This window comes from Fundulus heteroclitus, chromosome 2 (genome assembly GCF_011125445.2).
Source record: "Fundulus heteroclitus isolate FHET01 chromosome 2, MU-UCD_Fhet_4.1, whole genome shotgun sequence".
NCBI lineage: Eukaryota > Metazoa > Chordata > Actinopteri > Cyprinodontiformes > Fundulidae > Fundulus > Fundulus heteroclitus.
The window spans coordinates 27231954-27259906 of record NC_046362.1 but is presented as its reverse complement, the minus strand read 5'-3'; the positions used below and the strand labels follow the sequence as shown (position 1 = coordinate 27259906).

At 38.4% G+C, this 27953-nt stretch overlaps 1 protein-coding gene across 3 annotated transcripts; it reads left to right on the top strand.

The window, feature by feature from the left end:
• The first annotated feature begins 466 nt into the window (after nucleotides 1-466).
• washc4 (WASH complex subunit 4) lies at nucleotides 467-27953 on the top strand. Of its 3 annotated transcripts, none has more exons than XM_012852616.3 (33): nucleotides 467-627; nucleotides 2503-2642; nucleotides 2726-2779; nucleotides 2871-2936; nucleotides 3033-3078; nucleotides 3170-3237; nucleotides 3317-3399; nucleotides 5253-5295; nucleotides 5416-5519; nucleotides 6001-6121; nucleotides 6209-6332; nucleotides 6426-6553; nucleotides 6652-6812; nucleotides 6894-7020; nucleotides 10036-10161; nucleotides 10256-10363; nucleotides 10452-10598; nucleotides 10694-10773; nucleotides 11341-11446; nucleotides 11586-11702; nucleotides 13712-13880; nucleotides 19978-20132; nucleotides 20214-20288; nucleotides 20366-20470; nucleotides 20562-20696; nucleotides 22462-22570; nucleotides 22649-22715; nucleotides 22843-22929; nucleotides 23554-23701; nucleotides 23793-23889; nucleotides 23971-24167; nucleotides 26407-26497; nucleotides 26642-27953. In XM_012852616.3, the coding sequence occupies exons 1-33, from the start codon at nucleotides 567-569 to the stop codon at nucleotides 26704-26706; spliced, it is 3510 nt and encodes a 1169-aa protein (XP_012708070.2). In that variant the 5' UTR covers nucleotides 467-566; the 3' UTR covers nucleotides 26707-27953. The 3 variants fall into 3 exon arrangements, with proteins under 3 accessions (XP_012708070.2, XP_021166319.2, XP_036007783.1); XM_021310644.2 differs by having other exon boundaries at nucleotides 567-627; nucleotides 26645-27953; XM_036151890.1 differs by lacking the exons at nucleotides 26407-26497; nucleotides 26642-27953 and adding an exon at nucleotides 25629-25827 and having other exon boundaries at nucleotides 567-627.

The following is a 27953-nucleotide window of genomic DNA, read 5'->3' as shown; positions in this document are numbered from 1 at the left end:
TATTTAAAATGGCTAGCTTTAGGATGGAATTAGTTCTGCAATATGTGCATAACATTTCCTGAAAGGAAGAAACTAATGCTGTATAGAATATTTTACTATAGATAAATAAAGTATCTTTTGTCAATAGGTTGCTGTTTCATCATTTTTGATGTAATTTGCTATAAAAATCAAATGTGCAATTGAAGAAAATAAAAAATACATAAAAATACTGCTGGTTAAATAATAACTGTTGATCTTTAATAAATACAAAACAATTAAACAAATTTCCTGTAGTATATTATAAAAATAAGCTCTTGTCTCAAAGGGATGTGTAACTTTTGTGGCTTTAAACAAAATTTGTTTTGCTGGACCGAGGGCAAAAATGGCTCTAGGGGCTCACTGTAACTTACCGATTTTGACATGCACGCCAAAAAGTTTGGACACCACTGACCGGGAAGACGTCAACAGTTGACTCCATTTCCCATGAGCACTAGCAAATCAAAATCACAAGATCCATCATGGGGTCGTGTAGCTCTACTTCGTAACAGAACCGTGTTTGGATTTTGTGGGGGACCTAATCTGGAGACATGGCTGCAGAAACCATCGCACCTGACTGGGAGTTTGACCGTTTTGACGACGGTTCCCAGAGTAAGTCCTCCATGTTGTCCAGAGATGAGCAGGAACGGCGTGAAGCTGCTGTTTGCTAACAGTGTTAGCTCATATGCTGCTAGCCAAATGCTAAGCCACGGTGCTCGAACCAGAGGATACCCTTCTATCGTTTAGTTGAAATATCAACTTTGTAAATGGTTACATTTAAGCGTGTTTTGGTTGGTTTAAGTACCCGTGCTGTTGAGCCATGAGAACAGGTTGTAGTTAAAAGCTAGCCACGTTAGCTCACCCTCAGTGACAGCTGATAGTTTGACAGTTGGTTAGAAAGAACAGGAATGTCAATGTTGAGCCCATTTAGTGTTGCTTAATTATTACTTAAATGCTTTCGTTGTGATTTTGCTACTGATTGCTGTGTCAGGCCTAAACCTTTCGCTGTCTTTTTATGTTTTAGGCATTTGTTTTTTATTGTTGATATTCAGACAGACTTGCAGGACATACTGTGTGATTACTGTTTGCTAGAAATAGTACTGCTTCTCTATCTGTAAACCATCCAAGTGATTATCTTTATACAAGTAGCCCCCACAATGTTCTTCTGCATATAATGTACCTTTGTAAAATATATTATTTACCGGTATTTATTTGCTTTTCTGTAAGGATGTCTGGGTCATTATGAAGTTAAGCGTAAAATATTAACAAGCACCTTTTGAACCTTACTACGTTTGAATAATGGCGTCGACAGAGACTGAGCTGATTTCTTGTTGAAATAGAAAAATATTAGCTCATTGCAGCTAAGGTTTCTGATACGGTGTCCAGCTGGACTGTGGAAATTGCAGCTAGAATGGGGCAAAATGTTTTATGTGAAAGTGAAATGTAAGCCCTACACAAGACAGGATTAAAAGTCAGTGCTTTTAGTCATCTCATTGTCCAGACTTGTTTCAAGTTGCTGTAATTAAATTACCCAACTCACGTGGTGTCTTTTTTATTATCACTTACCTTTAAATACTTGATTGTTTACCTATCCCTTCTAAGACTTATGGGCATGCTTGTACCCACATAGCATTTTCAATAATTAATGTTATTGCCTCTGGCAATACTTATTGTTTCAGTCTAGGGCTGAACGATATGGCCAAAACTTAAATTGCAATGTAGTTTCTTTATTTTGATCGAAAAAATATAGTAACGATATCGATATAAACAAAATAAATGCCTCAGACTGCCAAGAATGTCCTGAACTAATGCCTGTTGAAACCTATGACAGTTATTTTGCCATGTGTATAAAACTCCTCCAGTATAACATTTTTAGAAATACTTTCTTAAAAAAAATAAGACATAAAACTACATAAAACCCAGAGCATCAGTCAGTGACAAATGCTGTAATCATAGACTGTAACACTGAAATATTGGAAATGTCTTATCACCTTTTATTGAATAAAGTTGATTTATTGTCTAATAATAATAATGGCTATTCAAATGTTAATGTTTCAGATCAAGGGTAAAAAACAGCTTCCTAACTTCTTATCACATCTTCGCTCTTTAAAAGTGAGGTGCACTGCACACATAGGACCTTTGAGGGCTATGTACATACAGTACACACACAAATTACTGACTTTATTATTTTTTTTTTACTTTTTCATGATATTCAATCTTTTGAGCTGAGTAGTGGCAGCAAAAGCTTTCATTTACATAAACTACGAATGAGTGAAAAAGGAATTTTGTTGCAAAGAACAACTAAATGCCTTTGTAAAATCTGGGGAACACATGCTCATCTATTATACTCTCCATGGAATTGGTATAGGAATGTATTTATCCTACCTAAAACTGTCTCAAAGCAAAGTAAATTTTTTATTTTGCATTCTCAAACACTAAGCTTTTTTGACTTTCTTTGAGGGCAGTTATTCATTTCTTATTTCACAGAAATACACACAGAGGTTCAACTGAAGAACTACAGTAAATTTCTGGAAGAGTACACCTCCCAGCTGAAGGGCATTGAAGAGGCTCTGGATGACTCTATAGGAGATGTGTGGGACTTCACTCTGGACCCCATCGCTCTAAAGGTAGGACAGTAAAACTGAGTAGCTGCACCTCAGCCTGCAAAGTCTGACAGAGACTAAACTCAGTTTTCTTTGATTCCTTCCAGCTTTTCCCACTTGAGCAGACTTCATTATTGGAGTTAATTAAAACAGACAACAAGGTAAAACAATCAATATATGTATAGATAAAGATGTAGATAGATAGATGTATACATACTATGGTATAAAATTGACCATCTGTGTTGTGTGCAGGTTCTGAACAAAGTTATTACGGTTTATGCTGCTCTTTGTAGTGAAGTGAAGAAGCTCAAATATGAGGTGAGAATTACTAAAACAATAAGTTCTGTGCTTCTGTTAAATTTGTTTGGTTTGTGTCTGTTTGCTCTCTGAGACACTAATATTTTTAATTTTCAGGCAGAAACCAAGTTTTACAATGGATTATTGTTCTATGGAGAGGGAGGTACAGTATCAGCTGTTCCAGTTTGTAGCATTCTGTATTACAGATGAAAATAAGGGATGATGCATGTGCTGTTTTTTTTTTTTTATTACAGTGTGTGAAACCAGTGTTGTTGAAGGCGAGTCACAGATTCAAATGGGCAGATTTATTTCATTCCTACAGGTGAATTGTAAATCTTTTCCCCTGAAACTTTGTTTATTTTTAGAGTTTTTTTTTTAACTTATTGTCTTGTCTTCCATAGGATCTGTCCTGCTTTGTTTCCAGATGTTATGAAGTGGTGGTCAGCATCATTCATCAACTGGCTGCCCTGTACAACAGCAGCAAGTAAGTTCAATGCGTCGAACTGTAAGAAAAATGCCTAATATCAGATCGACTGAATGAGCCCATTGCCAATATGAGGCTTTTTTGACTTAGCAACCAGAACAATCAATACGTACAATAACATCACGAGTGTTTCAATGAAGCTTTAAAGTATAAAAGAAAATCTTTAACAGGTAAAATTGGTTGTATCACTCTAGAAACTCTCGTTTTTTTCTGTCATTTACATGTGATAGATGAAAACTTTTATTACATCAAACTCAGATCTATTGTGTAAGTTCTTCACAATAATGTCTGTTTGAGTTTGCATTTCTTTGACTTCTGAGTTTTTCTTGCAAATGTACTGAAAGATTTTTATCGAGCCAAAGATTATTATTTTTTTCTGAAATAATTTTTCTACCTCATTTGAAGCTAAAATCAGTAGTCTCTGACTTATTATATGACTGCAGTCAGTATATTGTACCTACTTTACATCCTCCAAACTCAGAAATCTCTTTCAACATCTGAAGTTCATTTGTCCATATGGTTTGTGGACTTTTTACTCATAAGGTCATAGAGCAGTTTATTATTAAAGTAAAATTATTCAACTTATTCAAATTATTTATTATAAAACATTTTTTTCAAAAGCACCTCTCAGAGCACTTAAGGACACTGTACAGATAAAGCAGCGTAATAACAATAAAGCGCGATAAAGACAATAAACATTGAAAATGTAGTATTAAAGAGTGTAAGAATCAGTTTCTCAGTAAGCTGCTGTGAGAATTGACTCCTTGTTTATCTACTCTGTCCAGCTGTGTGGATCCAGATCTGCTCTGGCAGACAACATTCAGAGTGGCAGAGCAGAGAAACTGGTTCTAAACAAAGTTTATTATGGGAGTTAGGGTCATTTTGACCTTTTTCCCTGGCTCTCGCCGATGGGAGTTAAAGGAAACATCTGGAGTCGGTTTTTACTAGGACTGTTCCAAGATATGTCAAGTAGTGGAACTAATCGCTCTGTTGTTGTACTTTTTGTGATAAACACTTCCCAGAATTTAAGCCCTGTTGCCAATTGACGTCAATAGCGTGTAACGCACACACACCAATGGAGACACACAGACACTTGTGTTTAACGCACACACATTATGAGCCTTTAAAATTGCAAGCTTGTATTTGAATGTCAGAATTCGCTCCTGAAACCCGTTGTACGTTTCTAGGCATAATAAAGACGAATTCTCGTTGTTAAGACAAAGGAACGCCATTTTCTCTGAGTCTTTCTTTCTTTTTAAAAGGTTAATAGTTAAGTAATTCTCCCACATTATAAGCATAATAAAGACATAACATCAACCTCAAAAGCAAGGCCAAACACTCATTAGACGTCAGCAAGCAACAAAAATTTTCCATTGTCATTCCATCTGCCCGCTGGTCCCATCACCAACTCACCAACCGACCGGCTAACAAAGGGAAGCCTGACAACTGTAGAAATGTCTACTATAATTCAGTTTAAAACATGAAATGTTTGCACTTAAGATGTGCTAATTCGGGACAGATAACTCTGGGATTGTGAGTTTGGGAAAGTTATCTTGAAAAATTTGTAGGAACCCTCATCACAGGATCCTTTTTTGCTGTTTCAATGCCAAATTGTATTTTCCAGTGATTGTAACTCTGAAAGGTTATTGCAGTTTCTACAGCATTTTTAGGTCTTAAAGTGATATTAATTAGTGACTAGACATTCATTCCAACTTGATGTGAATTTAATGTAGAAATAGAGATTAATCTTGGTACTGTTGGAATTTGCTTATTATTTAAACGTGTTTTGCATGATTTGCTCTCTTTAAAAAAACAAAAAATGGGAATGTGCAACATTTTTTCTCACTTTTTAGGGGTGCAACAAAAATCATTGAATCGTCTGGTGTCCATTTCCAGGTAGTTTTTCAGATTTGATTAACTTTTCACTTGTTTTCTTTTGTTTTACCATTTAATTTTTCAGTTAATTTCTACTTGGGTTATATTTCCTCATGTGTCTGTTCTGCATTCTTGCTGCAGGTGGTGTATGAGCACTTGGGGGAGCTGTTGGTGGTACTGATTACGCTCGATAAGATTATGGAAAATCACATTACTCTAAAAGATCACTGGAAGATGTATAAAAGGTCATTATACCCACACACACACAGATAAAATATGCAAAAGTTACAAGCTTTTCTTTGTAGATTCCCCATTACACAACAAAAGGTTTCCATCAACCTTTGAAAATTCCTGCTTGTGAGTAATATGTGGCCCTTCAAATTGGGGGGGTGGGGCTGCAACCACAATTAAAGGATGGTACAAACTTGGCTCATCAGCAATGGCAGCAGATGCAGATAGATGCTTTATTTAAAAATACCCATATACCCATATAAACTTGCCAAAATTTTGTGACCAACATATGTCTTCAAATAAACTATAAAAAAAAAATTCCATAGATTTATGACTGCTATGATTCACTTTTAGAAATGGCTAAAAACTGTAAAAGCCATCAAAAGTGCAAATATTATTTAAGTGAGTTAAGCATTTGGAGACTCTGCACAATATATAAACTTTTCTGCAACCTTACATGATTTTAACATATATTTCTCTTGTACATATATACAGGTTATTAAAGTCTGTTCATCACAACCCTGGAAAGTTTTCCATTCCTGAAGAAAAGCTGAAACCATTTGAGAAGCTCCTGCTGAAGTTGGAGGGGCAGCTGCTGGATGGCATGATAATGCAGGTGGTTTTATTTCCTTCACGCCAACTGATTACTGCTTTCATGATGGGAAGCTCCTCTGAGCAACAATAACCTCGTAATGTCTGACAGGCCTGTGTGGAGCAGAGATTTGATGACCCAACCGAGGGGGTAGCTGTCTCCAAAAACAGTGCCTTTGCCGAGGAGTTCGCTTTCAACATTCGCTCCATATTCACAAGTGTGGAGTCCAAAATTGGTCGGTTTCTCTCTGTCTCAGTGTAGACCAGCCTGTCTTACCCATTTTTGTTTATTTTTGACCAGATTTATTTCTATCTCTTAAATTTTTCAGGTGAACCTTCCGAAATTGACCAGAGAGATAAGTACGCTGCGGTCTGTGGTCTGTTTGTCCTACATTTTCACATTTTCAGAAGCGTCGACAAAAAACTCTACAAGGCGTTGCTAGATATCTGCAAAAAGGTAGCGTATTCTTAACTTAATTAAATAACATCCCTTCATCCTTTTTTTAAAATCTCCAGCTCGCATATTTCTTTATTGTTGTTGTTTTTTTCTTGTAGGTTCCTGCTGTCACTCTAATCGCAAATATCATCTGGTTTCCCGACGCCTTCCTCACCGATAAAGTCCCGTCTGCTGCCAAACAGATTGACAAGAAGAGTCTCCAGACGATAAAAGGCCACAGAGACACCTACCTTCAGCAAAGGGCTCAGACATTAACAAAGTCAGCACGAGTAAAATTAATTCACAGTAAAATGCAATTTGAATGGCTGTAATCTCATATGTAGATACCTCTTTTTTCCAGGGATGTCCAATCCTACTATGTTTTTGTAACTTCCTGGATGATGAAGATGGAGTCTATCCTTTCCAAGGAGCATAAAAGTGACAAGTTGGCAGAGGACCTCAACAGCAGATGTAATGTGTTTGTACAGGTAAGCAGCAAAAACAAAAAGGTTTGCCACGCTCAGCTTGACCTATTTGTTAAAGAGAGTGTTTTTTGAATTAGTTTTTTTTAGATGAATCATCTCTTTATTATAGTCTATCTGGGTGTAACAGCATACAAGAATTTTGGTCCGGTATATGTCACGGTTTTAAAGTCATTTAGTCCTTTTTAGTATGCTTCAGTGAAGAAAAACAGATGCAAATGTATGATTTTTATTTTTTGTATGTGTGTATGTTTTCTTCCGTCAGCAGTAAACAAAAGGATAATTTTCAATGTATGAAGTTTATTAAATTTTATTACGTTCCAAAGCTTGAAGAAATGGAACATGTAGAACTGACTGAGGATTTTGTTGGGTTTTTTTCGTTGAATAAACTAGTATACCAAATTTTTCAGACTAAAAGTCACTCCAGGATATGAGTTGCATCAGTCACAAAAATGTGTCATAAAAAGGAAAAACATATATAATTTGCCTTTTATTTAAAAATGTATTAAATCAAAATGGTAAAGCAACTTATTTAATTAATTACTGAATAACATAGAACATACCTGGGAGGATGAATAGATTAGATTAGCATAACTGTGTTATAAGTTTGAAGAGTTTGTTGATGTGAAGCAGATTTTTCTTATCATCTACTTCAGGATATTCTTGTAGAGGAAAGTCTTCTGGAAACAAATCTCAGGGCACCTTGCAAAAGTATTCATCCTGCTTTGCTTTTTACCTACTTTGTTAAATTCCAACCTGTAATTTAAATGTTTTTTTTTTTTTTAATGTGTGATGGATCCGCACAAAATAGGGAAGTATATTTAATAAAGAAAAGAATAAGAACAAAAAAGCCTTGACGTTCCCCCGGAGAACCATAAAATCCATCTTATTCAAATGGAAAGCGCATCGAGCCACAACAAATCTGCTAAGAGAGGGCCGCCCACCAAGACTCATAGACTGGGCCTGGAGAGGATTAATCAGAGAAGCAGCACAGAGACCAAAGGTCACCCTGAAGGAGTTGCAGAGCTCCACAGCAGAGTCTGGAGTATCTGTCCATAGGACCACAATAAGTTGCATACTCCATCAAACTGTGCTTTATGGAAGAGTGCTCCAGAGAAAAACGCATTACTTAGTGTTAAAAATAATTTTCAGTTTGTCAAAATGCACGTGAGCAACTTCCCAAATGTATGGAGTTAGGTGCTCTGGTCAGATCAGTCTAAACTTAAACTTTTCAGCGCTATGTCTCGCGTAAAACTTAACAGATCCCGTCACTCCAAGAACACCATCCCCACAGTGAAACATGGAGGTGGCAGCGTCATGCTGTGGGGATGTGTTTCAGCAGCAGGGGCTGGGAAACTGGTCTGAGCTCAGGAAGAGACCCATGGTGCTAAACACAGACCTATCCTGCAGCAAAACTTGTCTCAGACTGCCGGTGATTTAAGAATAGGCTCATCTCGTCAAAGTCCAGACCTTAATCCCATTTAGAATCTGTAGTTAGACTTGAAGATTGCTGTGCAGAGGTGAAAACCATCCATCATGAAGGAGCTGGAGCAGTTTATCCATGAGGAATGGGAAAAAGTCCCATTGGCGAGACGTGGCAGAGGTCAGAGACGTTAGCTATGTTTACATGGACAAAAGTAATCGGAATAAATGGCCGAATGGTATAAAGATAATAAATGAATTAAGAGAGCTCCTTGGTCTTCATGCTGTGATGCCTTTTGCTTAGGGGTGTTGCAGTCTCATGGCTGCACACTAATGGACTTCATTTGAAAAGTTATGAGACTTTTGAAGGTAATCCATTGCACCAGAACATTTTAGGGGAGTGCTGACCTAGAGGTTAGAGAGCTGGGTGTTTGGGTCCTGGAGAGGCCCTAAAGGTCGAAGGTTCGAAGCTCAGTCTGCCACTCTGGGTCCCTGAGCAAGACCCTTGACCACAGATTACTCCCCATGTGCCACTCAGTGTCAGCAGCATTCTGCTTCCTAAGGGAGGGGTTAATCACTGAGACAAATTTCCCTTCCCTGGGACTATAAAAGAGAAATATTTATTTATTTAAAAGAGGTGCAGACATATCCAAATGGCAAGTCAAGGTTTTTTTTTTTGTTTGTTTCCTTTTAATGTTTTTTTTTTAATTCTCATTTCACTTCACCGACTTAAATTATTTTGTGCAAATCCATTATATTAAACAAGATTAAAATCATTTAAATTACAGGGTGGAATGTAACAAAATGGGTAAAAGGCCAAGGGGGCGAATACTTTTGCATGGCACTGTAACCATTTGCATTAATTATGGTGAATTTAGGGGAAGTAAATGTTCTTGGCATGTTCTTGGCTCACAAACTACAAAACAAGCACGTAAATTTTTTATAAAACTTTTTTTTATTGGACTTTTTTATTGTAAAACAGCAGTTGACAACCACTAGTACAGAACAACTAAGAGGGGACCAACAAAAATAAACAGCTCTTAGACAAAAATAAAGTTTGAATAAAACAATGTTTCTGCCAAGATCCTATAAAGCAGATCCAAGTTATATGACAGTTTACAAGGTTTCTGTGTCAAACTGATGCAAGCTTGTATGTTTAGACAAAATGTTCTTGGTTGGGGAAAGTGTGTGTTATTTTTTAACGCTAATAGATTCCTAGAAAAGTCACATCGTGAGTCCACAAGCATGTTGAAGATTGATGTGAATCACTGACTTAAAGCCATCTAAAATGATAGATTGCTACAGTTGGTAGAAAGTCTTTGAATATCATATTCAGACTGCTGTCTACAGACTATTGTAGGATATTCCTCAGTACATCTTAGACACAAAAATTGCAACTTTAACACTTAGCAAGATGCATTCTTTTGCAGTTGTACCTTTGCAAATAACAACAGAGCACAAAATGATTGAACAAAAATCTGTTTTCTTTAAATAGACAGAACACAACTCTATGTTTAAGTGTGAATGCAGCTGAGATTGATAGAAAGGCTACATTATTTGAAATCACAAGGCATTTTTTGTGCTATGTTTTTCTCACAGGGCATCCTGTACGCTTACAGTATCAGCACCATCATCAAGACCACCATGAACATGTACATGTCAATGCAGCGGCCCATGACCAAGACGTCTGTTAAAGCGCTTTGTCGACTGGTTGAGTTGCTGAAGGTGTGTGCCAGTGGTTTTAACACTTACTTTTTTTGTCTGCTTCCTAAATAGTATAACAGTCTTGCCAGTTTACACCATGTGACTCTCCTCCTAGGCTGTGGAGCACACCTTTCACAGGAGGTCTATGGTTGTGGCCGATTCTGTTTCACACATCACTCTGCAGCTCCAGTCTCAGGCCCTCAACGCTATAAACACTGCCAAGGTAAACACAAAAACCTCATGTGTGATATGTGTTGGAAAGGTGTTGTATTCGTTTTCCTCTAATTGTTTTTTTCTTTCCCAAAAAAAAGAAAAGGGTGATCTCCGATAAGAAGTACAGCGAGCAGCGGTTGGATGTCCTCTCTTCTCTGGTGCTTGCAGAAAACGCTCTGAGCGGGCCGAGCACCAAGGAGCGACGCCTGGTTGTGTCTCTGGCTCTGTGTGTCGGGACTCAGCTGGTCCGTTGGAAGATCTCAGCCATACCCACAACACGGACACACACAATGCTGCTTCTCTTATGACCTTTTTTTTTTATTTATTTTGTTTTACCTAGAAAACCTTCAAAGATGAGGAGCTGCTTCCGCTTCAGGTTGTACTGAAAAAGCTGGATTTGATCAGTGAGCTTAGTGAAAGGTGAGGTATTTTTCTTTTTTTTATTTATTCTCTCGGTAAAAATAATATTTCAGGATCACGGTGGGAGAGGAGCTTCAACATGTGCAGAAACTTTTCAAGTCACAGGCATTTTCTAGTCTTATGAAAAACATTGTGTTAAACATTTCTTTCTCCAATAATTAAATGTAGCAGTCATTTACTCTGGAAAGAAAATGTACTTCAGGTTTCTTGATAGAAAGCCCCCAGAAGACAAACGGATTATAGAACAGTGTCCTATTTCAAGTAGCAAAGCATCTCTGCAACTCATATCTGGTGTTTACAAACCTCTGAGACAAAATATTTGACAAAAAATATGGTTTTCATTTATGTGTTTCTGGACCCAAAAATGATGTCACCATTTTTGTTCTGATGCATTTGTTTAATGCACCAGAAAGAAAGAAAAAATCCACCTATTTGTCCTGATCATAGATTATGAAGGAAACCTTTCCAGTTGTGATCACTGGCTGATTAGTTGTTGCATAATCCATAAGTAGTTGCAAACTTCTTGTTTTCATACACATGAACAGATTTCTGTCTTTGTTTTTTCAGGGTCAGGCTCCAGTGTGACTGTAGCTTCCTTTACTGGCACCGAGCTGTCTTCCCCATCTACCTAGATGACGTGTATGACAACGCTGTAGATGCTGCACGGATACATGTAATCAGACTCCTAACTCACAACTCATAACATGCCGCTGAAATGTAAGGCCAGCTAGTGTTTGATTGGTCGGTATTTGCTGTTTGTAACATCTGTTTCGTTGCTCTGCCCTTCTGCTGTTTGTAATTGGTGCGAGCAGTACATGTTTAGTGCTCTAAGAGACAGTGTGCCATGCATGCTCCATGCTAAACACTTGGAGTCATGTGACCAGCTGCTGGAGTGCTTCGACAAGGAGATCATGGATGTGTTCACTGAGGTAAGCAGCACGAGCAAAGAGGAGGAGGAGGAGGAGGATGTATGTAGTTTTAAATGGTGATAGCAGGATGAAGCCTCTTTAAGTGCCGAGGCTTTCCATCCAATAGCTCGACTCTTGTGTCTTTGCATCAGGATTACGGTTTAGTTTGCTGTACCATGCCATCAAGTGGACAATAAATGCAGAGCAAGCATAATGATTATTTGATATGAATTTGGTGTGTGAGGCAAATTGACCTTTATTTAACCAGGTAAAGCCTCATCGGGTGAAACAAGTCTCTATTCCAAGCTAAAACCGAAAAACTGTAAACCTTAGCGGGGAACCAAACCCATGACTCAGCAGTGAAACCACTAGACCACAGAAACAACTAGCTGATAAATTATGCTTTAACTGGGCACAGATGAAGTGAGAGAGCCAGACGAGCTTCTTCCACCAAGCTGACACTAGAGACCTTGAACCTATAAACCCTTGGCAGGACTCCCCATCCGTTCCTGGTCCTTGCAAAAAGCTTCCCAGGCTTTAACGAGGTACCATGAAAAGAGCCTCTATCATAAATTTGACCTTACACCCAAGCAGAGGAAGAGCAAACCGTTCAACTCCAACCCTATGGAAATTTAAAAGTATGTTGCGATCTACTGTATTAATTCCTAATATGAGGTTTTATAGTGAATTTGGTTTGTATTTGCGAAATTTAAATATCCGGGGTTTCTAATTGGGAACAAAGTCTGCATTTAAACTTGGAAACAGCTGCCGCCCATATTAAAACATGGTGAAAGTTGCAGTTCTGTCTCACACTTCTTTCCTCTTTTATCTCATTTAATCAGTGACACTCAAAGTACTCTACAATTTCGTGTTATTGAACATGTTTCTTTAGTCTTGGAAACATAAAATGGAGACCAATAACTTGCTACATCCATGCTCATTGTGAGGGATTGCTGCAAAGCCAAGGACAATGCAGACAATTGTCCACCCTGGGTACGCACAAGAGTGAATGCTGCTTGTCAAGACTTGTTACAATCTGCTGGGTTTACTTAGATAGGAAACGTTTTGACTAATCTGTCAGGATGATTTGATTGAATTTGACTTTTTAAAACGCCTTGACATGACATGTGTTGTGAATTGGCGCTATATAAATAAAATTGAGTTGAATACATTTTTTGTTAACTTGTATGGCTAAATGTTGGTAGCCTGGTCACTCATCAAAACATTTCCTAGATGTTTCCTCACTTTCATCTAGAATTTTCCCAATTTGGGTTTATATCTGAGCTCCAACCCACGAGGCAAATCAATCAGCTTAAAATGACACAGCAGTCTGAAAGACTGGGTCGGGTTGGTTGGGGGACATTGATCACAATAGATTATTAATGTCATGTGGGCAGGTGATATTAACGTACTTTACCAAATTAATTTTGAAAAGTCAAAGATTTAAAAGTCGTCATGTTGTAATTAATTAAAGGTTTTACCAAAAGGCTTACTTGTCTAATGTGAGAACCCAGAATTTATTGCAGTTGGACTCTTTTTCCCTAAAGAAAACCCAAGTTGCCCTTAAAAGTTTTATCCCCTCCCACTTTTTAATAAAATCTTTCTGGTCTGGTGTTACGTACTTGTTTTTAAAGTGAAGTGTCCTATTTTTGCTCTATCCAGGCTTTCAAAAAGACATCCACTCCTCTTATTGGCTCTGTTCCTCCAAACATTCCATAAAAGGAGCTGTATTACATAAGACTTTGTCCTAAAATGGGGTTAATTTCCATCATAACAACAGCTGAACTGTCTGACTGTTCTCCTATAACCTCTAAAGAGCGAGTAATGTTTGCTCCAGTAATGTTTGATTACTAAAGTCACATTTAGATTCAAGGCTCAGGGTAGTTACCCCTTTCTTTACCAAACTAGTTAAAGCAGAAGAGTTATTTAGCCTACCTGCAGTCTTTCTTCTTCTACTTTGTGAAACACCAGTTTTCACAGTTTTACTAATGTTTTTTTTTTTTCGTTTTTTCATTCCCACCTCCTTGCAGCACCTCCTCGATAAGCTGTGTAAGGAGATTGAGAACGACCTACGTCTGTCTGTCCACACCCACCTGAAGCTGGACGACAGGAACCCTTTTAAAGTTGGCATGAAGGACTTGGCCCACTTCTTCTCCGTCAAACCCATCCGATTCTTCAATCGTTTCATTCACATCAAAGGTGCAGAAAAACCGTCAAACAAACACACATTCATCATTTTAAAGGATTTAAATAGAGAAATTTCAGTCAAGTTGACATTTGTTTTTACATCCATGATTCTATTTTTTGAGTATAAGTAAAACATGGCTGCTCATACTCATTAAAAGACATAAAGACCATACGGTGGGGGAAACCCTGCATCAGTGATGGTGATACCAAAGATGGCATACTGTAGTATTTAAAAAAAAAAAAGAAATCAATGTCTCAATATAATCAACACCAAAAATTAATTATTCAAGAGACATACTTAAATAATCTATATAAACAGACCCATTCATATCTCCCCAAACTGTCGCGCTTCTTCCATCAGCACAAACACAGATACTCCCATCACCTCCCTGCAGCTGCGCACACACACATCTGACCCAAATAGTGAGCGGCTGCTGGAAGGGTTGAAGTCTCCCGACATGTGGAGAACAGCCAGAAAAAAAACATGTGACCCTCTTTATAGATGAGATAAACACAGAAGTGTTGTTCGGAGAAATTTTCCCAGGCGCACAGACAAGAAAAACAAAATGCTGAGCAGTGCAACACGTCAAGCTCTCCTCTTTGACACATCACCCCATCACACCCTCCCCCAATAAAACTGCCCACAGGCTTTGTCAGCTTACTGGGAAAGTTCAAGGAATATCTTTTATCTCCGTAAGGCAAACAATTAAACAACAACCGTCAGACACACACATGCACAAAAAAAACCCCAAAAGGCACTTTAATCATTTGTTCAGCATTAGAATTCTAAAAACTCTTAAAAACAGACACACTTCACCTCATAAACTGCTGCTGGGTGTCACCATGACCAATTTTTCCCCCTAATTTTTCTGTGACCTCTGTGAGCTACATCACATGTGCACAGTGAGGCTACACCAGTATTACACCTGTCCAAAACCTGAGGTCATAACAGGTTACATGGCTTACTAAAAAAAAATCCAATTACAGCAATAATTTCTTTTAGATTACTTAATTTAGATACGACTGATTTAACCCGATTACATGAAAAAGGCAAAAAAAACTTGGATTTTTTGCAATGAGCTGTATAGTGTAGTGGATTAATATCTCACAATGCATGTATTTTTGTCACAATAGTTGAAGGGTGTGCTACCATATCTCACAATGAATGTATTCTTGTCACAACAGTTAAAAAGTGTGCTTTAACATGTATCTAAGAAAAATGTGTGTGTGTGTGGCAGTCCAGAGGTCAAGATAGGAGTTAGAGGGTTAATGCACACAAACCCTGGCAGTGGAGAAATACAGGATGCACCATTGAAACATCTGAACCAAAGATCAAGTTATACTGTAATGTAAACAAAATGTGTATGATGATGGTCCAGAAGGGGAGATGATGTGTAGCCGTCCAGAATGGCCAAATGATGTTAACTTAATGAGGTGTAGCCATCTGGAAGGATGTAATGATGTGTAGCCATTTTGTAAATGATGTTAACATAATGGGGTGGGGCCATCCTGAATGATGAAGACTTAGCACTAATTACTACGTCGTCTGGAGGACATCCACGACAATAGTATGTTTTATGTCAGAGTAGGGGTCCTGCTAAGGAAGAACTGAGAGATGTGTATATCTTTCTGAGTTCAAATGTTATTGTAATTAAATTATTTGCATTTTGTGCAATGAGATTTAGCACAAGTTTGTGGTGCTGTGCAGCCTCACTTCGGTCAGTCTGCCCCAGGGCAGCTGTGGCTGCAGTGTAGCTCACCACCGTCGGGGTGTGAATGACTGAATGTGGTTTAAAGAGCTTTGGGGTCGTCGGACATGATAAAGCGCTATACAAGTACAAGCTATTTATATTGCTGTAGTCCTCAGGCATACACTCATAAGATAAGAAACATAGAAACAGAGTTGTTTTTTCAAAAACGGGTAGAACAAGGCTGGTCGGATACCAGCAGAAGCCGCGCACTGCAAAGGACTCCATCTGCAGCTGATAACACCAGCAAAGCACTAGCGCTCCAGAAACGTGTAGCGCTTAAAAAAAACAACCAAATTGGTTAAAATTTGGTACTTACAATCTCAGATAAGCAGAACCCAAAAAAACACAGTCACACAAATAGCTGACATGCAGCAGGAGGAACAAAGATATGAAGGCGTCTGCCCCACCCGACAAATCGTGGTGCGCTCCGATCAGCACCTGCCGCACACAGAGCAGAAACGTGGGAACACCGTCTCACCAGAAATGCAAAATGGTAAAAAAAAAAAAAGACCTCTGTTTATTATTATTTTGTTTACAGTTTAGCTTGGATTTTATTTTCCGCGCTGCATAGATTTGCTGTGTGCGCTGAATCCAGATGCAGCGCGCAGTTGAGCATGCGCGCCGCTTCGAGGGAACAGTGCCCATGACCCAGCCTTACTCTGGGCAAACCTGTTTTTGTCATGGACCCCAAGTTTTACTCTGCTAAAGGAAAAGGGTTATTTCTCCTAGAAGTGAAACATCTGGTTTTTGTTCAGGCACAAATTCCCTGCCCAGAGTTCGTCTGAACTTGTGATGAACTTTTACTTAAATCCCCTCCTTTCCTCCCTTTCTCCTGCCCAAATTTCTTCATCTCCTTTCTTCTTTAGTGCTGTGTTTTATCCATCCTTTCAGCTTCAGTTTTTTTTCCCAGATTCTATATTTAGGGTAGTTTGATAGAATAGGCAAGGCAAATTTATTTGTATAGTACATTTCAGTACAAAGACAATGCAAAGTGCTTTACATGATTGAAATATAGGAAAATAAAACAGAATAAAAGCAAGTTGGATAGATGAGTTTGAGGATGAAACTACCTGGACAGAAACGTCAAAGAATGCGGATTGTGGTAAATACCACTACATTGTAGACCTTAAAGTGTACAATGTAGGGGTATTTACCCGACCCACACACAGACGCAGCCGTTGGCCGGTCCAGTTCTGGAGCTACAAGAGGAGGACATATGATGAATGATTTAACAGTCCTTTTTAAGGGCTAAATTAGAACAGCATTTTTCAAAGCCCCCCCACAAACATCTAAAGAGCGTTCCTTCATCATTTTTCTATCTCCTATTTTGAATGAAAAAAGCTTTGTCTCCGCTGCGCTTCTTTACCGCGTGTCATATTTTTGTTAAACATGAAGCCACAATCTATATTACGTTGTACTCAATGTGTAACTGCCCTCAACAACTGTATAATTCAATTCAATTCAAAGAAAAATCCCAAAGGGAAGTTAAATGCTGGTCTAACTTGGGTTTCTTTTATGAGTTGTTGTAGCTGGTGATGGCTGCAGGCAGGAAGGATCTCCTTCTCTAAATAAAATGCGCCTAAGGGTGCTACTGTGGAATGTATTAACTTTGATCCGTTTTTAATACACATTTATGAAGGTTTAACATGCTTTTAATTTGCTTTTATATGCTTCAAGGCCACGCCTGTTGTTCAGAGGAATAGAATGTGAATAGATTAAGGTAAAATGCGCTGTTTACGAGCAAAAGTATCAGGAGAGAGTTTCAAGGCCAGTTCCTAGGCATTGGGAAAGAACAACAACTCCATTTCACACGCAGCAAGAGAAAACAACAAGACTAGATATTTATAAGGGAGTAAGATAGCGATAAGGTGTGTGCGTCATTCATTGTGTCTTTGTATAATCTATTTTCCAAAATTAATAAAACAAGCCTAAACGGGGAGGAGAGTAAGAGTTGCTGCCCGCAGATGTTTGATGATGCACCTGCTCTTGCCTTTGCAAAGGCGAACTTGAATTCTGAGTCCTGAATGAGTTTTTATTGCACTCTCGAATAACTCCTGTACAACAAATTAACGAAACCCGGGGAAGCAAGACGGCTTCAACACTACTTTAATGTTACTGCGTAACTTTTTTACAATTTTGAACAAGTTCACATAAAATTCGCACGGAATGAGCGAACTGGTGACTTCCGCTGGAGTTAAAAAAAAAAAAATTGGCTTTTCTGTGAAATCGCGTTGCGGCAACCAATCAGGGACTGGTTGCTGTTTGTCATGCTTTGTGCTGTGAAATGTACAAAATAATTCTAGAAGATGTGGTGATACATCAGAAGACTGACCACACCTGTCTGCAAGTACTATAGTATTGATATTAGAAGCAAGAAAAACAGTCATAAGCTTTCAGTATGTGTGAGTGATAAATGTCTTAAAGCCTCATATGAAATCTGGATCATCTGAAACATAAATGCCACTCTATAAATGCTTGTATAGGGCAGGCAGTGATCCATGATATAGTTCTTCTGAGTGGATGTGTGCTAATCTCCCAAGCTTGTTGATCACCATGTTTTGCTTCCTCAAATAGATATACATATCTCACAGTCAATAATAATACTGATGATAATAATAATTCATGTTATTTGTAAAGCACTTTTCTTTGTTAAAAGCAATGCCAAGATGCTATCAACAAGGCCCGTCATCACTTAAGATTAAAAACACTTCTTTCAAACATATTATCTCTTTTTCTTAAGCATGAAAAAGATTATAAATTTAATCTTTATTAGTGATTAGCTGGTTATATCACTTCATACACAGATTAAACCTACTTTCTGCCCGCCACGCCCAGCAGAGAGTCTTTTTTATTTTTTCCCGGCTGTCTCTTAAGATAGAATAACACGTTTTTCAGAAACTAATGTTTCTGAAACAAGTTGCCAAATGAGTTTTGTACAAATACATATGGTTTTGGAGCTTGTTAAACACATGAGGTAAAGGTTGTTCAGACAAGGCTGACACAATGATAAACATACTACAAAAGACGTCCATCTTGGTCAAAACTGTCATTCTTGGTATCATGTGAAACTAGACAAGCTCACCTTTCCAACAATATATCGCACGTCCTTGTAGCATCCCGATGAAGTAAGATCCGCGTATAATCGCAACGACTTAACTCTGTGCCGTGTGCTGATACGCACAGAGCTAAATGTGCTTCAGTGGATTCAGTCCACATTTGCTACACTTATTTTCAAGATATGCATTTATAAAATCCAAGGCTATTCCTGTGTTTTAGTTTTCAATGTTTTGCACTTTTAAGCAAAAAAATTTTTTAGCCTCGGCAAGGCTAAAAAATGTGGATATTTTCTTTTAATCACAAATGATACAGGCAACGAAGCAATTGTAGTAGTGGTTCCAAATATTCTTTTAGGTCTTGCCTTTACACAGGCACCAAAAAACTAGTTTGGACAATATACTTTTTAGTGTTTTATGTCGGGACTTTTGCACACCGTCTGCAAAATCTCTGACAGTTATTTGGCCTTATAATGCCCAAGGAAACTCGAAGGAAAACCAGATTTAATCGAGTGGAGCAATAAAAAAGGATAGGGAATAGTTTGGTGCAAAACACCCCCTGGTTGCTGTAAAATCATAGAAATTCACCATGGAAATACTTTAGTAGTGCTTGAATTTAACTTTTTAAAAGGTGTAACCTAGAGCTGGAAATGCCATAACACAGAACTTAAACATTTTCCTGGGGCTGTTAGGAAAACCAGTGATTACCTCCCAACTGTGAAGCACTAAATAGAAAAAAAACTATTGGAAACACAAACTTATGATATTATATTTCAAGTATTCCAGCACCGTATCAATGTAGTTGTAAAGTACGATATGCTGACTGATTTGATGCATTAAAACTATCAGAAGGGCAAATAAACAGTTTATTACTGGTACTTTAGATTTATTTTATACACTGTCACCATAATGAAGCCTCAGTTGTTGAGAAGCCTCCAGCTTTTTAAGTCTGAATTCTACTAAAATGTTCCATCTTGGGGCTTTCTGACTTGCAAGTATTAATGAAATACACGGTACACCTATAACCATAAAGTTACATTTAACGTGAGATTTACTGTATTTATTAAATCTTGGGCACCAATTTGTCTGATGTAGGTCAAGGTTGTCAAAACATTTATTTTTATGAGATAAACTTGATCGACTACATTTCTTATGTTTAATTGAGTGCTCAGATTTAAACAAAGCAACAATGCATTGGCCTGGACAAGTAAATGCTGTTTACTATTTAGACTTAAACGTTAGACTTTATTAAAGTTGCATGGCGTTGAGGGAAGTAACATCATACTTTTAAAAACACTTTTGCAGCCTACGTAACGCACTACCTGGATAAAACCTTCTACAACCTGACCACTGTTGCTCTGCATGACTGGGCCACCTACAGTGAGATGAGAAACCTGGCGACGCAGCGCTACGGGCTCACGATGGCAGAGGCGCACCTACCCAGCCAGACGCTGGAGCAGGTCAGTGGCGGTGGCACGTCGCACATCGTGACCGAGGAAAGCTTTCCAGTTAACAAACTATTCGCCATCTGCTCTCGTCAGGGTTTGGATGTTCTAGAGATCATGAGAAACATTCACGTGTTTGTCTCGCGCTACCTCTACAACCTAAACAACCAGGTAGGACTCCAACTTAAAATTCAAACACTTCCCCTGTCCTGTTCACGGCCGGCTCTGAACTGATTTTTTCCCTGCAGATCTTCGTAGAAAAGGCAAGCAACAACAAGCACCTCAACACCATCAACATCCGTCACGTCGCAAACTCCATCCGGACACACGGCACCGGCATTATGAACACCACGGTGAGTTTTACTTAAATGCACCTGCATGTTTTCCACGTTGCCTCAACAGGACTTAATTATGCTTTTTGCAAATGTTCTTTGGTCCCGTCAGGTCAATTTTACCTTCCAGTTCCTGCGGAAGAAGTTCTACATCTTCAGTCAGTTTATGTACGACGAACACATCAAGTCCAGACTCATTAAGGACATACGCTTCTACAGGGAAATAAAGGATCAGTCTGACCATAAGGTAATGTTGTCTCCCTGGCCAAGATGAGAATCTTTTAAAAAATGTATCTTTATAAAGATGTTATGTGACAGACCAGTACAGAGCAGTTCATGGTTGAAAAATGGAAAGAAAAAAAAAACATACATGGGATTTCCAATGGTTTTAAATCAGCATCTGAAAGTGCGAAGTCAATTTGTGTTCAGCCCTCCTGAGTCGAGTTATAGAGCCACATTTTGCTTGAAGGTTCACCGTGTAAGTTTTAAACCAAGTATTAGCTTAATCTGACATATATTAGAGGATTTTTCAGGTTAATATAGAACATTTGGCACATATTGATTCTCCGTGCCCTGCCCTTCTCAAAAACTTGCCTGTGTAACTTGAGATGGTCGGATTCGTCGCTGAATGGGTCATTTGACCTAAAGCGCGTAGTTTGCAGCAGTCTGGGCTCCCCTTAAACACGAGCGTTAACCTTACATGCTCTTACTTTTCTCATACTCTAGACCGCTACATTTTTTACAAATATCCTTGACTAAAATTTTGTATAAACTGAAATAGTATTCACGTTTCCTTCTGCAGTTGCAAGGTCAGATTTATGATGGAAGCAATACATTTAAAGATAATTTTACCACTAGTGTCTATGTGAATATTCCAACCTATCCAAACCAAATCCGTGTTTTACGGCAGCCTTCTGGCAGCCATTTTGTCATCTGGACTCCAGATGGGACTTTTTCCCAGAAACTGTTAGATTATTTCCTAACAATCACATCCATTTTATCTATGCCAAGAGCATTTGTTTATCCTAACGCACAAGCTTGGGTCAGCTTGACTGGATATTATTATTTTCCTGGCGGGAGCACATCTGTCAAACAACTTGGATCAGCTTTGCAGAGCCTTGGCAGGACATCATGTTATCTAAACTGTATGTTTGGCCAAGTAAACATGATTTTTTTTCTGTCCTTTTTTAGCTTATGCCAACATTCCTTCCCCTACACCACCATCATGTTTGACCTTTGAGATACAGCATGTGCTGGCTAAGTTTTCACAATATACCATTTTAGCACTTTAGGGTTAGGGAAAGTGATATTAAGGTCTCCTCTGAGCAACTTCTTCCATATGTCTCCTGTGCATTCGTGTGGAAAACTTTAAAACTGGACTTCCTACGACGTTCTTTCTTCCTGCCACTCTTCTATAAAGCCCAGTATTGGTGACTCCTTAACTAATCGTCATCTTGTCAACAGATTCTCCCACCTGAGCTGTGGATCTCTGCAGCTCCTGTCGAGTTCCTCCATAGGCCTCTTGGCTGCTTCTCTTACCTTTGCTCAGATGAGTGTAGTTCAGTTTATTAGCATTCTGTCAAGTCACAAGAAATTTCATCTTCAAGGTACTTTACAAGACAAACAGTTCATATCCAGCAATATATGAAATCAGTTCAATTTGATTGATTGATTGATTGATTGATTGATTGATTGATTGATTGATTGATTGAACAAACAATGCCCTATTTACTAATTTTGTGACATCCGAAGTCAATTGGGTAGTCTGCCTGGATTTTATTTTGGGGTATCCGTGTGAAAGAGGACTGAATTCGAATACTCTCCGCACTTTTCAGATTTTTATTTGTAAATACTTTTCCAACCACCTCACAATTATGGTAACTGTAACTCAACGAAATGCAAAGGAGTATTAAGTGGGTATGGGTACCAACATTAGATGCAGTCTCTAAATCTCTCTGCGCTGCTCCCTCCCTGTCATTGCTCACATTTCAGTGGTTTGTTATGTGCTGTAGTACCCTTTTGAGCGTGCAGAGAAGTTTAACCGTGGCATCAGAAAGCTCGGCCTCACTCCGGATGGCCAGAGCTACCTGGATCAGTTCAGACAGCTCATCAGCCAGATCGGTGAGGATTTTTCTCATCACGTAGAAACGATTAGCCCGCAGGTGGAACCCGGCTCGCTTTTAACTCCCTTTCTTTCAGGCAACGCCATGGGCTACGTGCGTATGATCCGTTCTGGAGGCCTTCACTGTTGTAGCAGCGCAATCAGGTAAAAGCAATTGAAGTAATCTTCGCAGTATTTAATGCAGACCTGATTATATGAAAGCACACAGGTTATTCTTTTTTGTTTTATTTTTTGGCATCTAACTGCATTATTGTTTTTGCATAATTTCCAGATTTGTACCAGACCTGGAAGATATAGTCAACTTTGAAGAGTTGGTTAAAGAGGAAGGACTGTCTGAGGAAACCCAGAGATCTGCCAGGTAGAAGCTTTAAATATCCACATTTTGTCTGGGAGGCAAGTTTACTTCAAATAAATAATAATAATAATAATTATTATTATTATTATTATTATTATTATTATTACTTAAGTGCACATGTCCACTTTCAGCTCTGAGCTTTAGTAAAAAGTTTATAATATTCTCCAAAACCCCTTTAAATCAGGGGTGTTGAAACTTTTCAGTTTGTGGATCTAAATTGTCAAGTCAAATGCACTCGAGAGACAAAAAAATTAACGAATGGCTCTACAAACTATAATAATTTTACATAAGCAAATTATTTATGTAAAATTCTGTATTTAGCCAGTTTTAATAAATGAATTCCAATCAGATTTTAATGCACCAAAGTCTGCATTTGATTAAAAGTCGTTGGACAGATGTGGTACTATATACTATGAAATTAAAATGCTTGTCAAATGTGTGGTTATTAAAATACAAATATATTGTATTATGCCTAATATTAAATGTTCAACTTTTAACGTGTGTAATAATGTTGCCCTAATTGAAAATAAAAAGTTTCCATGAAATGCAGTTGGGGCCGCAAATGGACCCCTGGGCGTCGCGCTTTGAACACGCCTGCTTTAAATGGTCGTTTTGTGTCATTCTCAGCGTCCTGGATGCGGTGTTGAGCGATCTGACCAGCAACTCTGCCGAGGGGACGGAGTACTTCAAGATGCTGGTGGCCGTGTTTGCTCCTGAGTTTCGTAGTGCAAAGAATATGCACCTGAGGAACTTCTACATGATTGTTCCGCCTCTGGTCAGCGCTGCGTGATCTTTCAGTTTGCCGTCTCTCTGACTTCTCTCACAGAAACCAACTAAAAAAAAAAAAACACAACTCTCACTTTCAGACCGTGAATTTTGTGGAGCACTCAATCAGTTGTAAAGAAAAACTCAACAAGAAGAACAAAACTGGGGCTGCCTTCACAGACGACGGCTTTGCAATGGGTCAGCACAAACCGCGCCTGAAGGAACAATGCTGATCGTTTGCTTCTGCCTGAGCTCATGGCTTTGCCCGTTTCCTCACAGGTGTTGCGTACATTCTCAAGCTGCTGGACCAGTACCTGGAGTTTGACTCTCTGCACTGGTTCCAAGCGGTCCGAGATAAGTACAGGAAAGAGCTGAGCGCGGTGGCGAAGGAGCAGACCGTGCAGTCCGCCGGCCAGGATGAGAAGTTGCTTCAGACTATGAATCTGACCCAGAAGAGGCTGGATGTCTACTTGCAGGTGCAGGGCTCAGCCAGTTGTTTAAAATACTTACTGTACCTTAGGGCTGGACGATATAGAATAAAAGCATATAGACAAAATAGAAATCATATTGATCGATATCGATAATTATCAAAAAAAATATATATATATATACATTTTAAGTGCATTTTATACCGTTACTTAATGGACTATTTTCAAATAAATTGATTCAAACACAACCCTTTATTCAACCAACTTTTTAGAAAAACTGTGTTAAAAAACAAAAAAAGAACATGTGCTCTCTGAACTCTCTGAAGGCTGATGGAGCTTTCCTGGGTTTGTGATTGGTCAGGAGGATGTAATGACTGTAGTATTAACCTACATGATAGGCTAGAATCACTGATCTCTATTTATTCACTGGATTGCTGATTCGCCGTCTGTAGTTCACTGTAAAGCCACCAGCCGGCATATTAGTACTCCCCATTTTCCTTCAGTAACTAGGGAATACGTGCGCTACAGCATCGAACAACGATGATTTTCTCATGTTCAGGGGGAGCTTGAGACTTTTAAAATGTAAAATGCCATATACTTTTGTTATGTACTAATACTATCAAGTACTGAGAAAGTCATGTGCTGAAATATTTTGCATGTTATTTATATACACACACACACACACACACACTTCAGTTTTTCGGGCCAACCAGAAATCCAGTGAATAAATAGAGATCTGTGGCTAGAATGCACTGTTCTTTTATTGAACTTTTTATTGACCCCAGTTTTTTTTATATTGAACCATACGTCTATCCATCGATATATATTGTTTTTGAATTATCGTCCAGCCCTACTGTACCTCCCAGTAGCGTTTGTCACATTCCAATTATTAACTTCCTTGTTTTTTTTATCGGAACATATAGACCAACACAGAGGTATGTTTGTGTGGAATTTAATCTCAGAATAAATGGCTGTATCCTGTGAGGGCCTCGGGTTTGTGAGATAACACTAGTCAACTGACAGCGTCTTGGAAAACAGCAGATGGGTCTTGGAGCTAAGTTGGGGAGAAGGTTTTCAATCCAGCCATCCATTTTCTGTCACGCTTGTCCCTGCTGGTGCCCATCTCCAGCATTTAATGGGCGAGAGGCGAGTTACACCCTGGACAGTTAAATCCATCATCTAAAAATAAAGACTGGTGCTGCCTAGATATGAGCAGCTACACTGCAAAAACGGATCTAAAAATAAGTAAAATGTTCCTTAAAATGTATGTTTTTGTCCTAGATTTGAGCATGTATATACAATTATCTGCCAATGGAATGAGTATTTTGACCCCTAAAATAAGATAATTAGACATCCTGCACTTGAAATAAGATGATGAAGATGAGTTGTTCCTATTTTAAGTGCAAAAATCTTATTCCATTGGCAGATCATCTTATTTACCTGCTCAAATTAAGGACAGATACACTCATTTTAAGAAAATATTACTTATTTTTAGTTCTGTTTTTGCAGTGTATCTAAACTCCCAGACTAGGAGAGCAGTAATCAGAGAGGAAACCAAGAGAACCGCGGTGAAACTGGAGGAGCTGCAGAGATCCACAGCTTAGGTGGGAGAATCTGTTGATGGTGTATTTATTGCTCACGCACTCAATAAATCTGGCTTTTGTGGGAGAGAAGCATGAAGAGTGCCATTGTTTAAAAAAAAAAAATAATTGCTGTAATTTTACTACAGGGATTGCTCAAGCATCATTAAATTTATTGGCAGGTATCTTGTTATTGGGGATTATTACATTATTGGTTGCTTCACATCCTGCATACGCACTCTGGTGGTGGCACCATGTTTCAACTCACACATGTTTCTAATGCAGGGACAGAGAAGCAGATTAGAGTTGGTGAGATGGAAGTAGCTGAACACAGGGAAATCCTGGAAGAAACCCTGTTAGAGGACAGAGGTGGAGGTTCAATTTCCTGCAGAATGAACCTAAACATTCAGCCAGAGCTACGGCAGTGTGGTTTAGATACATATTCATGTTTTAAAATGGCCCAGTCAAAGTTCAGATCTAAATGAAATTAAGAATCTCTGGCCAGGCTCCTGTCCGCTCAGTCTGATTGGACGTTCTCCATCCCACCTGACTGAGCTGGGGCCATTATACAGAAGTAGGGCAAAAAAAAAAAATATTTAAGCTGGCAGTCTTAGCCCGAAAGACTTCTAAACGTTGAACTATGCAAGGCATGCTAATAAAACAAGTCATGCTTGCAAAACTTTACCGTTTCATTGTTTTTATTGCAGGAGTTCGAGCTGCTTTACTTCTCATTAAGCAGCGCAAGGATCTTCTTCAGAGCTGACCAAACAGCAGCTGAGGAAACCCAGGAGAAGAAAGGTAAAGTTTTTTTTGGGTTTTTTTTGTACTTTGGTCTTCTGGACATGCTAAACTCCACCCGTCCTGCTGTGCAGCGTTCTTGGTAAGTTAGACTTCAAATAAAAAGCTAAAACTAGAAGTTGTCTTTGTCTTTTTCTCCCGAAGAAGAAGCTGGGAAAGCAGGAACGTCGTCAGAAGGCTCCACACCTGCTGAGTCGTCGTCAAAGTGAGATCAGAGGGTTGTTTTATTACTCCGAGAGCTCTGTGGAGGAAGGATCCCGAAGAAAGAAGCTCAAGTGGACCCCACTGATCTCAGTTTTTGTAGTTTGTGGATAAAAGACTGAAAATTTCACAAAACAATGGATGGTTTTATATCACACAGTAATCCTAAAGACTGTGTACTTTAAGTGCTAATACAGGAAGTCTCTCTTCACATTTCTGTTTTTTGTTTTGCTCGTTTTACATCCAGTAAGTTTAGTTTGTTGCATTCACACAAGCGCCTGCTACTTGAACTAATTTGAGGCAAAAACTGCTGTTTTTCGTGTCTCACCCTCAGCAGACTGGTGCAGAAATATCTGCAGAAGTCGGAGACAAGGATTTGATAATTCATTCCAAGGGTTTTGTTTCTTCGAGCATTTTATAGTTTGGATGAATCGTATGTGCCTTCACAAATTTGGGGTGGTCATTTTGATAATCTATTTACAAAAGGTAGACTAATTCCCAAACTCCAGGCTTTTTGTAAATTGTAAAGGTTCATTAGGTTTGGTTTTTATCATCTGGATGTTCCTGAAATTGTCAGAAATCACACTGGTGGCTTCTAGTTTCAGATGACTTCACTACTTCACTTGGAAAAACTCAGATCAGCTGTTTTGCGATCTACAATACTTTGATTCTTATGGAACAATATACTGAATCATATATATATATATATATATATATATATATATATATATATATATATATATATATATATATAATGAATGTTTTTGTTTGCTCTGTTAACCTGAGTTCAGTTTTTTAAGCTTTAATCTTACGGTACCAATAAGTCAAAAAACAAAAACAAATTGCCAGTTCTGAAATTCTTTTTTGCTAGAGATACATTCATTTAACAAAAACAAGTTTTTGTTTTTAAAAAATGAAGGATGCTCCTTTCTGCAAAAACAATTTGAATTTGTTTCTAGTGATACAAGATGTCCACAAACTCAAAATATTCAACGTTTCTTACTTCTCTACTTTTCCAGACTGTTGAAATGTGCAATAGGTTTATTTTATCCCTGCCATTTTTACATTATTTCTATCATATGCATGTGGTGCACATGAAGTGGCAATCCCATAAAATCATTTTATTGTTTAGAGCTTTGTGCTAAAGGTTTTCAGAATGAATGCGTCCCCAATCAGGTCTGAAAGCCCAGGTTCAGCTGATGTTCATCTAGGATGTGTAAAGTTTAAACTGTCACAATAAATATAAAACAATGTG